The following is a 12,925-nucleotide window of genomic DNA, read 5'->3' on the forward strand; positions in this document are numbered from 1 at the left end:
ATGTCCTCCTCCATCAAAATCGAGTCCGTCGTGAAGGAGAAGAACAGGATGGGAGAGTGCCCGGTCTGGGAAGAAAGGGAGAACGCGCTCGTCTATGTGGACATTAACTCACAGAAAGTTTGCCGCTGGAGCCCACTCACCAACGAGGTGCAGAGCATATCTGTGGGTAAGAGTCCTTACTTACCACTTCATCCTGGGAGTCTCCTCTGTCTGCCCCTGTCCATCCCTCCAGGTAGGAGTCCTGCAGCATTGTGGTCTCCCTTATTTTCCATGGGGCCACACACCCTGTCCTTCCACAACGTGTTGCTGAGCATGGTGTGGCCTGAGCCAGCCGAGCAGAGAGGGCCATGCACATGTTGCCCCTGCTAAGCCCAAATGGGAAAGCATGTTTCATTTGGGACCTGCAGAGGAAAAGGTACAGTCCTAATAGCTGTGTCTGCCCAGAAGGCAGAAAGATCTGGAGAACACAGAGCTGGTGAGATGTGCTAGTGATCCCAGGGGAGAAAGACCTTAGCATCATCACAGCCTTTCCTGGGCCAGGGATGTCCCAGTCAAGCCCAGATGCCCTCAGTGAGCTGGGGAGGGGTAGGGCTGACTGATGGCTCTGGAGCCGCCCGCCATCTCCCACTCCCTCTTGCCTGCAGATGCCCGTGTTGGCTCGGTGGCGTTGCGTCAGTGCGGGGGCTACGTCATCGCCCTGGGGACCAGGTTTGCCTTTCTGGACTGGGACACTCAGGTGGTCACCACCATCCTCGAGCTCGAGCAGGATAAACCCCACAACAGGTTCAATGATGGGAAAGTGGATCCAAAGGGGAGGTTTTTTGCTGGTAAGTTCCTGGCAGAAATTCCCCCCGGAGCAGAGAGGAACTAATTACTGTGTATTTTGTATAGTGCATTTTATTCCGTGTTCTCAATTCCTCTGTTGAGTTCCCCACAAAAACCACTGTCGCAAGCATGAGCTGTCTTGTGAAGGCTCTGCTGTTACTGCCCGACGGAGGAGGACAAGGGGCCCCACGCCCTGTGACCTAAAGGAGGACAGAGGCTGTTGACAAGGGCTGTCCAGCAGGAAGGCTCACCTTCTACTTGGCGGATGGTGTTTTTCAAACATCTGCCTACACAGGAGGTGAAAAGCCAGTGAAGGGCTCACGCAGATGGCAAGGTTTCTGGAGGTGTAGAGAAGGATGCAGCTCCTAGAGCAGAAGATGCACTTTGGCTTGCACCCTTCCTGTACAGCCTCCCAGGTCAGCCCGTGGGAAACAGGGATGTGGGGAGAGATACTCGGCCTCCTGAAGGCAAGAGGGACTTTTGCCACTAGTTGCAATGCACCCAGGATCCTCCCGTGCTTTTTTTCCGTCCCATATAAATGATAAGTCCAGCACAGCAATCTGCGCTGGAAGTGGAGAGCGACTAATGGGAATGAAAATGGCTCTGTATTTGTTTTGCTAGCTAGCCATGTCTTCTGATTTCAAATTTGCAAAAAATTCAGGAAATCTGGTTCACTCACGGTTATGCTCAAGGGCTAATGTGTCGCTAGAGTTAAGGGCAAGAATAAGAGAGAGAAACCTGCTTTGCACACCCATTCCGAGCTGTGCACGGTGGATCCATTCTTTCAACAGGGGTTTTGGCCAAGTGTTGTAAAAGAAGCTCGTGAGGTCTTCTAAAAGGAGAGGCCAACAGAGACGGTCTGTCACAGTTAAAAGAAGGCATAAATGCCCCCCTTGAGTGCTTCCCATCCCGTTGCTGCAGAGCTCTCTCCTTTCTGGAGAAGTGACAATCAGAAACTAAATAACTAGTGTAACACAGAAGCATAAATTCATTAAGAAAAAAATCTCACTTCTGTGGCATTCTCCACTTGCTTCTGAGATAACTGTGATTTGCAGCATCTGTATTTTAAGGTCACAGCCCATTTAAATGATAAAAGTAGCCTACAAAGAGCTACAACAAAAAGCGCACATGATGCTTGCCTGCATCTCAGCTTTTGCTGTGAGCAAAACCTCAGCCCCCGGCACGTTGTGGTGCTCCTTTGGGTCTTTGGGGCCTACAACTTAAACCTCATGGCAACACAGAAACTTGTCCTTTCGTTGGCCAGGATCACCTCTGTGGGAGGCAGCTGCTCCTGACCTCCTTTTCCTCCTTCTCATCCACCTGACGGGACCTGGTTAGTCCCTTTCTCCCTAGGACCTCTTAGTAACACTTTGAGGAGGTTTTTGATCAGGCATGAGGAGCAAGCTTCTACTTTCTAACCAGCGTTCCCATTGCCATTTCAGGTACGATGGCTGAAGAGACGGCACCGGGGGTCCGAGTGAGGCAGCAAGGCGCTCTCTATACCCTTTTCCCCGACCATTCAGTAATAAAACAGTTAGACCACTTGGACATCTCCAACGGTCTGGATTGGTCCCTGGACCACAGGACCTTCTTTCACATCGACAGCCTGGCATACGCTGTGCATGCCTTCAGCTATGATGTGCGCACTGGAAACATCGGTACACGTGCTTTTCTAAATTTGGTGACAAGTAGTGCTATTACTCTTTCTGCAGCAAGACCTGGGTGTGTAATATGCAGTGATTTATTTGACAGATCTCCTGTCTTCTGGTTACAGCTTGTCAGCAGGCTGACTGTGATTTTTCTCAAGTTTAGTTACAAACCAGGTGTATTTGGTGAACAAACTTTTGACAGTCTTTCAACTTACTTTCATCTGGATAGATGGCTTATATCTAGGCTTGTTCAAGGAGTTGCAGGGAAGAAGCCATTTATACTGCAGAGTGAGAATTAGCTTATAGGATGCTATTTATTCTTGAGTGCCATCTACTGGAATGCTTCAATTGTACTAGCTCCATAAATACAAATACAGACTGTGCATGCATGTATATCACAGAAATGTTTTTAAAGAATCAAGTTATCATTGTGACTGAAGTTTCCCAATCTTGAAATTAAAATTGCCTTCAGATGTTTGGCAAATTTCACTTAAATTTGTTTTCTAGACAAACATTTTTTATCATAATATCTGCAAAAAGGAAATTTAAGTGCAAGCAGAATGGATGTAACCTCATTTCAAAACTGTGAAATATTTTTATGCTGTATCAACCCATTATACTCCATGGGAATTTAAGTGGCTGAACTGCCTTTGTACTCTAATCAGTGTGGACTTTGTGTAATCACGGGTGAAAATCATACAAATAATTACATTACTCAGATTTCATTATGCCAAGAAAACCTGTTTCTACAGATTTTAGGAGATAAGATTTCGAAAGAAGATTCAATGCTACTTTTTTTCCCCCAAGTACAAAAACATAATGAGTTTGAGTTTCCTGGCCTTGGCTTTATGCTGGTGACCGTCTATTTTTGAGTGGCATAATGGCCATAAGGTGCTGGGTCAGAGCAGGCAGACCACTGCCCGTGGGCACCGCTCCATGGTCTGTGCATGTGCCCACCGACCTGTCCGTGCTGCAGCCTAGACCGCTAGCAGTTGGTGTCCAGGCTTAATCAAAACTGGTGGCTTGATTGGCCATTAAAATAAGTAAAGAAGTTCTTCATCTTTACCCATGAAAGATTGTTTATTACCACCGTTTAAATTCCAGTCATTACTGATGTGATTGCTCATAAAAAGACGTCCAGGCTGCCATGAGCAATGAAAGTCCAGGAAAAGTTACTGTGCTTGCGGCAGTCGTGGTATGGCAGTCAGCTAGTAGGTTAACAAGAGGGACAGAGGCATTTTGTTTTCTTCCTTGGTAAAATAATAGGAGCCCTAATTCAGTACAATCCCCAACCGCAATGGCTCTACTGGGGGCTTGTTTCTGCCAGGCTAAGTTAGGCTTTTAACACATGTGCTAAATGCATATGTGATATAAATTTTGCAGCATGTCTTCGTCACAGAAAATGAACTTATCTGTTTCCAAGAGCGTGGAAGATGTTAGACTGGGATCTGATACAGAACTGGTACCAGCCCATGTAACACCGGATTTGTAACTCTCCCTGCAGCCTGCCCCAAACTTTTGTACCATCTAGAAAAGGAGGAGAAAATGCCCGACGGGATGTGCATTGATGCAGAAGGGAAGCTCTGGGTGGCCTGTATTGATGGCGGGAGAGTCATTCGTATAGACCCAGAGACAGGTAAGGCCTCCACCAGCACGTGCATTCTGAGTGCCACCTGCGTGCCACAAACGCGAGAGGAAAGGCAGCCAGGAGGAATGGTTTGAAGGTGAGATAAGAAGGTGTCGTGGGCTGCCATGAACATCGCTGGTCCAGGCCCCGATCACGTGGAGAGCACTGCTCCCCGTGCTGCCCCCCAGCCTTGAGTGCTCCTGCTCCCACAGTCTGCTGATGCAGCACTCCACTTCTTAATAATGCCACTTTAAAAAAAAAAACAAACAACACTGCATATCTATTGTGAGAAACATTGTAAACCTACAATTAAAAAAGAAAAAATTCTCAGCGTTGAAACATGTAACTGGGAAACGCTGTTAGGGAATGACAGCCATCCCAGGCCCAGGTGTCTCTGCCCTTCCTGGCTTCAAATACTTTATTGTTTTGTTTTGAGAAAAGGAAATGAAGCCCTGCAGATATAGGGGAGAGGCTGAAAAATAGTTAGAGATGAGGCAGATGAAAGAATTTTGTTTCCCCACAAGCTGTTCTTTTGGATATGGCCTGTCTGAAGGGGAGATGCCTTCTGAGTAAATGCCACAACTGCACCAAGTGCACTAATAGTACATTCATATTTACACGCTTCCTAGAAAACGGACATTAGGAAACAATCACATATTTTTTCCCAGGAAAAAGAATCCAAACTGTGAGGCTTCCTACTCCGAGGATCACCTCTTGCTGCTTTGGTGGAAAAGACTACTCAGAAATGTACGTGACTTCTGCATACGATGGACTGGACGAGGCCACCTTAGCCAAGGAACCTCAGGCAGGAGAGATATTCAAGGTTAGCAGATTTTATTTCTTTCTATACGTCAGACCAGCCAAGCCTTGCGCTCGGAGGGTGAGGTGCCCCCCGGCTGCCCTCGCTCATCCCGCTCACCTGATGTGCTGTGTCCAGATGTGTTGCTCATCCCCTGGCTGGGCACAGCTGCTTTTGCACAGCTGTTCATGCATTTGGAAGGAAGATGTGGAGAAATTTCTAGTAATAATGTTGATATGTTGGTTAGCCAAAGTCGATATCCAGCTGGGATCTGAAGGCAGCCGGTGGATCTGGGTCTGCCTTGCATAGTGTAATCTGTAATATGCTGCAAGGAATTGTGTCTTGCTCCTATATCTTACCATACTTTCATCAGTTTTGGAAGTTTCACTCCCTTAATTCTCATCTTTTAATTGTAGCAGGTTATCTAAATATTTGCAACACAGATTGCTCCTTTAACAATTAAATGCTTAAATTCACCAGGGAAAGCTTTGCATCCCAATCCCAAAACCTTCGGGATTTTTTTTAGTCTGTTAAAAGTGGGTGCTATGTTTTGAGTAACTAATAATCCACATTTTTGTCCTGGGCTCTTGAATCCAAAACTTGTTTCTCACTTCATTTTTCAGTCCATTATTAAAAGCTACATCAGGAAAATAAAACGCAGTTCTGAAACAACAATTGCTATCATTCTCTAAAAATTGACCATAGCACGAAATGGAAGGGTTGTAAATGAGGGGAAATGGAATAAACCAAACTGTATTATCAGTTTGGCAATAGGATGAAGACATGTTCCAGGAGGGATGGGGATCTAATCTGGGATCTGGGACCTTCTAGTTGAAAGCAGTGCTTGGAACAGATTTCCCATGGCCGAGAACTGATAGATTTCTCAAGCAGTGGAGCTTAGGAGCCCACAGGAGAGTTAAATACCAAAAGATAATTTTGAGCCTTGCCTTTTTTATCTCTCTTCTCAGTTCTCCAGTTCTAGAAGGGAACTGGTACTTTGTAAACTCACATTTGTCTTGCATGGGCAAAACGCATTAAAAGTTGCTATGACTTGTTTGGTTAATACAGAGATAAGGACCACATGTAAGGGCCACAGATAATGTGTAAATTAGCAAAATTATTGAGTGGTGATTGATAATCTTAAAAATCTTAAAGAGTTCCAAAGAAGTCCATATAATGACTCTTTTTGGGCTCCTCTTGAAGTAAGGGTAGGTTGCTATGATATTTGTTGTACAATATTTGAATGTTGTACTCAGTTGGAGATTTATCTTTTTCCTTTCTTTTATTTTTTATTTTTTTAAACAGATAACAGGCCTGGGTGTGAAAGGGATCCCACAGAATTTCTATGCTGCTTGAACACTGATGCTAAATAACAAAGAAGAAATGCTTGCATCTTGTAGTAATTCTGACAAGAAGTAGTCCAATGAACTGCAGAATTTATCTCTGTGAGGATTTCTAAATCCAAATTTAAGAGTGTGCTTGTTTGGAATTGAAGATATTCCTTGTTTGGTGGGCCCGTGGCATGATGCAATAGGTTAGAGAGGTAAAGTTAATCTGTTTTACACCTTGGTAGCTTTTGTGACTTTCCATAAACCTCTTCAAGCTCAAGCTTAGTTTTGTTGAACTTTCTGATGACCAGTTCTGGGTTTTCAAGTCTGTGGTTCTCGAAGTAGAATCTGACTCTTGGTTTGTTTTTTTCATGTTACAGTGAGGTACCAGCAACGATATGGCAGATTTTAACAAACATGACTTGAACCAGATTGTTCCTCTGCTGTGGGACTCCCCCCAAGGTGTTTTCTTGGTGATCAGACTTATTCGTAGTATCCAGACTCCATTTTTACATCCTTGCTAGCCTGTTTCCATTTGGCTTGTCATGAATTCTTCTGTCTTATCTTTAGGACACTATTTATGCTGTTGAAAATATACTATGCAACCATATTTAAAATATGCTTATGTTTGTTTTTTTTTTTCTGCATTCAGATATTACCATGAAAATGCTGAGTGACCACACACGGTCAGGGTACAAACAGGCTGCGAGCTACCAGGATGGCCTGTGATACCGAAAACTGATGCTCCATAGAGTCATCCTGTCAGGGGTCATATTTGCACATAGACACATGGACTTCCCTTTGCTTTCCATATCTTCTTATTCCATGCATGGCTTCACCTTCTTCTTGCATGACTTCTCTCTTCCTTTCCTCTTGCAAGTCTTTTTCTCCTTTTTCCCTTTTCCCTTTAGATTGCCTTTTTCTTGTCTTGCCCCTGAGTTTACTCTCTGAATTTAGAGCAATCATCTCACCTGTTGTCAGCTTTCTTCTCTCTCTTTGTGGTCCCTATTGCTCAGTATTGAATTTGAAGACCTTGTCCCTGCCTTCAGTGCTGTATATATCTGCTTGGGTTTCTTGCTTCATTACCCTCACCTCCCCTTTCATCTCTGGGAGGGCAAATCTGGTCTATTGACATTTCTCCCTTTGCCCACACCAAAGCTGACTCTTGAATTTAGGGGTTCCCCAAAGGCCTCAGCACACCTGCAGTGAGCCAAGTCCTGTCCAAAACCTGGGCAGACTGACCGGGTGAGCAATGGAAGTGGAGAAGTTGCTCACCTCTTCCCGCTGCTTCTCCTGTGTGGTCTGCAGACAGGGCAGAAACAGCATCTTGCAAGTGAATAAGTCAAATGTACTTTGGAAAATGCTGACAGATGAGCCCGTGTAAAAACAGAGAGTGCTGTGGAGGGGGTTTCTCAATGTTTCCTGGCTTTGTGCAAACCTGGGCCCCAACAAGGCTGTCCCTGATGCCTACAACTCCACGACTTTCATTCATTACCCAGTGAGCAGGAGCTGATTATACCACAGTGGTACAGAAAGCACTATGTCAAGGTGTGGTTTTAGAGGCTATTTAAATAACGACCCAACACTGTGCTGTATTCACTGAAACGTTGTGATCCTTTTGGTCCAAGCTGGGGCACCAGCTTCTGCCCCATTGGAGGATACAGCTCTGTGGGGATCTGTTGTCCCAAAAACTTGGGTCTGTTACCCAGTATGCATCGCCCAATTCACACACAGAGTCGAGGTATTTTCCTTTATTACGTAAATGCGCAAATACAGGTGCATGGTACAAACCAGCACACCATTGATGTAAACTAACAATTACTTATACAATCATCTAATACATATTTATTGTCACTTTGTTAAATGATTGGTTAAAATTCTTCGCCTGCCATGTAAATGACTACGCATGCTCAGTATGATTCTCGAGACTTTTACTTCCTTAATCTTTTGGGTTGGTGGGTTTCTTGAGTGGGTGGTCCTTGAGTCGGTGGTCGTGATCTCGCCCTGCTGGAATTACCTTTCCCCTAAGTTCACTTAACTTTGGCAACACTAAGCAGTCCTTTACGGACCGTTAGCGAAGCAAACTATCATTCACTTTAGAGTTCTTTCTTATGAGACATATATCCTGTTTCATGATGCTATAGTATTGTTAGGGTAAAATGAGTAAGGTTAATCTTTACCAACATCAGATCTACTGGATCTCAGGAGGAGCTCCAGAAGCTGTTTTTAAGAAAAGCCCAGTGCACATGCAACAACTCTTCATTGAATCAACTCTTTTTAATCTGTCTTTTGCTTGTATTTCTCTAGTTATTTTCTAGGGAAATGTTTACTTCAATTATTTGAGAATGCTTAAGACCTGTAGGTATCCAGTGACATCTAGCCTTTGCATTGAATTTGCTATCTTTTTACTGCCTGGAAAAATACACAGCACATCATAATACATCTCCAGATCCTTAATGCTGACACTTTGTCATGTTACAAGGAGGTCAATAATACTCATCATTTACCAGACAAGATGTTTCAGTGTCCTTCTCTGAGGTATTTGGACTTTCCACCACTGCTATTCAAAGCCCTGAGTTAGCCCTCAGACACTATAAGCAGGGAGTAAGTACTCAATTCCTCATGAGGATAATCTCCCACAATAACACATGCATAGAGGAGCAGAGAAACTGTGGTTAGCCATTCAGAAATATTAAGCACAGTTGCCATGGGGCTGTATCCAGATTGCCCCTAGAACTAGCTGTTTTCTTCAGAGCCAGCATCCCTCTCCTGGCAAGGGGTCCCTCCTAGCACATTTGAAAGAACCAACTATTGTTACCTGAAGTCTACTGTAAAAACAGCATTAGGTACTTTTCGGACACTTATTCTAGATGATTAATGTAGGTCATTAGCAAGGATTTTGTTCCTGCTCTACTTGATCAGATAATTGGTAAAACAGGATAAAGGCTCTTGGCCCATCACTCTGCTTCACTCCTACCTTGCCCTGGAAGGGGGGTGAGTCCATACAGCTGCACAAAAACATCTTGATTGAGAAATAAAACGTTCAGCTCATTCTAATGTTTGCTCAACAACCAGGCTGTTGTTTTTTTCCCTAGTCATAATTCCAATAGTAATTAAGTTGCTGGGGGTTCTCAAGAGCAAAGGTGTTAATGCCCTCTGGCACCTTGTCAATGCCAAACTGGTATAAGGATCATTGACAATTATACAAGATTTCCTGTTTACCCAGTTTGGAGAGGAATGTGAAGGCAGGATGTCTGGAGGCAAGTCAAGTGTCCTAACCTTTAATTAAAAAAAAAAACAAACAAAAAACTAGGAAGTGTGTGCAGATACTTTATTTAGTAAAAATACCCAATTATTTGCAAAATTGGCTATCCACTAGGCCATTTGCTCCACCAGAAAAGGAAAGTAGATCGTTTTGAAACAATGTGCTCTTGAGAAAGCCTTAATATCCTCATAATTTTTTTTGCTAGAGCTTCCCCAGGCATGCAAGCCAGGCTTGTTGGTTTGTAATTCTCCAGCCACTTCTTCCCCCATCTCTAAAGGGAGATAGATAGTGCTGGTCTCAGACTACAAGGTCTGAGTGCTTTGGGATCTCTCCTCTTGTAGCATGGCTTCCCAACTGAAGAAAGGTTTGAAGATTAATTTCTTTCTGTTGCCCAAAGGCCCACTACTTCACTTCTCTTCTGATTTCAGAACTTATTGTTTTGTGATTTTTGCTTCCTGAAAGAAAGTGTTGACTGAAAACCATAGAGGGGCTGTCCTCCAGCCTCATTAACCAAAGTAAGGCAAAAGCCCTTTGCCTTGAGCAGGATGAAGGCGTGAAGGAAGGGGGTATGGGACTGGGTTCATTCTCTTTGTGTGTGTAGGGAACAATACAGTACCTATAGCCTTCATGAGGATGCACTCTGGGTGACTGAGTATGTGGTTGGTGTGGGTAAACCCCACACAGTGAGATGCACAGCAGAGATGATGCTGCCTGCCCAGGGGTAACCTGCTGATGGGGTACCTCCCCAACATAGGTCATAGGCCGTCCCCATGTGCCAAAAGACAAGCCAGCAGGGGAGAAGACCAGCCTGGCTGAACAGAGAGCTTTGGCTGAAAGTCAGGAAAAAAAGGAGAGTTTATGACTTTTGGAAGAACGGGCAGACAACTCAGGAGGACTACAAGGATATCATGAAGTTATGCAGGGAGAAGATTAGAAGGGCCGAAGCCCAACTGGAACTTAATCTGGCTACTGCTGTAAAAGACAATAAAAAATGTTTCTACAAATACATTAGCAGCAAAAGGAGAGCTAAGGAGAACCTCCATCCTTTATTGGATGTGAGAGGAAACATAGTGACAGAGGTTGAGGAAAAAGCTGAGGTACTTAATGCCTTCCTGGCCTCAGTCTTTAATAGTCAGACCAGTTGTTCTTGGGGTACCCAGCCCCCTGAGCTGGAAGACAAGGATGGGGAGCAGAATGAAGCCCCCATAATCCAAGGGGAAATGGTTAGTGACCTGCTACACCACATAGACACACATAGGTGTATGGGACTGGATGGGATCCACCCAAAGGTACTGAGGAAGCTGGTGGAGGTGCTCACCAAGCCACTTTCCATCATCTATCAGCAGTCCTGGCTAACGGGGGAGGTCCCAGTGGACTGGAAGTCAGCAAATGTGATGCCCATCTACAAGAAAGGCTGGAAGGAAGATCTGGGGAACTACAGGCCTGTCATCCTGACCTCGGTTCTGGGGAAGGTTATGGAGCAGATCATCCTGAGTGCCATTGCATGGCATGTATGGGACAACCAGGTGATCAGGCCCAGCCATCATGGGTTTATGAAAGGCAGGTCCTGCTTGACTAACCTGATCTCCTTCTATGACAAGGTGACCCACTTAGTGGATGAGGGAAAGACTGTGGATGTTGTCTACCTGGGCTTTAGTAAGGCCTTTGACATGGTTTCCCCCAACATTCTCCTGGAGAAACTGGCTGCTCATGGTTTGGACAGACATAGCTTCGCTGGGTAAAAAACTGGCTGGATGGCCAGGCCCAAAGGGTTGTGGTGAATGGAGTTAAACCCAGTTGGCAGCTGGTGACAACTGGTGTTCCCCAGGGCTCAGTATTGGGGCCAGTTCTGTTTAGTATCATCTTTATCAACGATCTGGACAAGGGGATCGAGTGTACCCTCAGTAAGTTTGCAGACGACACCAAGCTGGGTGGAAGTGTCGATCTGCTGGAGGGTAGGAAAGCTCTACAGAGGGATCTGGACAAGCTGGATTGATGGGTCGAGGCCAACTGTATGAGGTTCAACAAGGCTCAGTGCCGGGTCCTGCACTTGGGTCACAACAACCCCAGGCAACGCTACAGGCTGGGGGAGGAGTGGCTGGAGAGCTGCCTGGCAGAAAAGGACTGGGGGGTGTTGGTCAATGGCAGGCTGAATATGAGCCAGCAGTGTGCCCAGGTGGCCAAGAGGGCCAATGGCATCCTGGCTTGTATCGGAAATAGCGTGGCCAGCAGGACCAAGGAAGTGACCGTTCCCCTGTACTCAGCACTGGTGAGGCTGCACCTCAAATACTGTGTTCAATTTTGGGCCCCTCACTACAAGAAGGGCATGGAGGTGCTGGAGCGTGTCCAAAGAAGCTCAACGAAGCTGGTGAAGGGTCTGGAGCACAAGTCTTATGAGGAGCGGCTGAGGGAACTGGGGTTGTTTAACCTGGAGAAGAGGAGGCTGAGGGGAGACCTTATCGTGCTCTACAACTACCTGAAAGGAGGTTGTAGCGAGGTGGGGGTCGGTCTCTTCTCCCAAGTAGCAAGCGATAGGACAAGAGGAAACGGCCTCAAGCTGCACCAGGGGAGGTTTAGGTTGGGTATTAGGAAACATTTCTTCACCGAAAGGGTAGTTGGCGCACTGGAACAGGCTGCCCAGGGAAGTGGTTGAGTCACCATCACTGGGGGTATTTAACAGACGTGTAGATGTGGTGCTTAGGGACATGGTTTAGTGGTGGACTTGGCAGTGCTAGGTTTAGGGTTTGACTCGATGATCTTAAAGGTCTTTTCCAACCGAAATGATTCTATGATTCTATGACAGGCAGAACATAAAGGAGCTTGTCAACAGGATAGCAGCGACTGCTGGGATCTGGTTTCCCTTGTGAGGGGTTGTTGTGTACATCCTGCCTTTTATAAACTTTCCTAAGTATTTACTATGTTTAATGTACACTACTATATTTAACATATACTGAGCTGGATAAATCTTAGATTTCTTCCATGCTTTTGTTTGTGTTGGGAATAGGCTTTCAACTGGAAGATTTTGGTCCTTGTGTTTTCTAGCTCTTGTGTGAGAACCTGATTGCCTTTTCTTGCCTTCCCGAAAAGACATGACTTTGAGAAAATCTATTCAATCTAAACTGAGGGTTTCCAAATATTCGTAAGTGCAGCTAGGATGTGAATGAAGCTGGTTAAACATCACAGTTGTGCTGGCATTGCTGCTGCACCCACGTGCTGTCACAGGCCTGGAATTGGCAAATACAAGGATGTATGGTTTGCTCAACTGGCTTTTACTGTTGTGCCTAGGACTCCAGGCAGGAAAGAAGATGTAAATATAATTCTTAATCCTGGATAAGAAGACATAATAATTTTTCTAGCAATCTTTGTTTATCTATTTATTGTTCTGATTATCTGCTTCATCTTAAGGAGAAGCTGTAAAGATGTTCTTTTTGC

The 12,925-nt window shown here is 45.1% G+C and overlaps 1 protein-coding gene across 1 annotated transcript; it reads left to right on the forward strand.

Moving 5' to 3' along the window:
* LOC309587053 (regucalcin-like) lies at nt 1–6,256 on the forward strand (the record flags this gene model as incomplete). Its single annotated transcript, XM_082304927.1, has 6 exons — nt 1–166; nt 645–827; nt 2,268–2,483; nt 3,979–4,110; nt 4,770–4,924; nt 6,206–6,256. 6 exons carry the CDS (start codon nt 1–3, stop codon nt 6,254–6,256), a joined length of 903 nt encoding a protein of 300 aa, XP_082161053.1.
* Nucleotides 6,257–12,925: the final 6,669 nt, after the last annotated feature.

Source organism: Platalea leucorodia, assembly GCF_965183815.1.
Source record: "Platalea leucorodia genome assembly, chromosome: 2".
NCBI lineage: Eukaryota > Metazoa > Chordata > Aves > Pelecaniformes > Threskiornithidae > Platalea > Platalea leucorodia.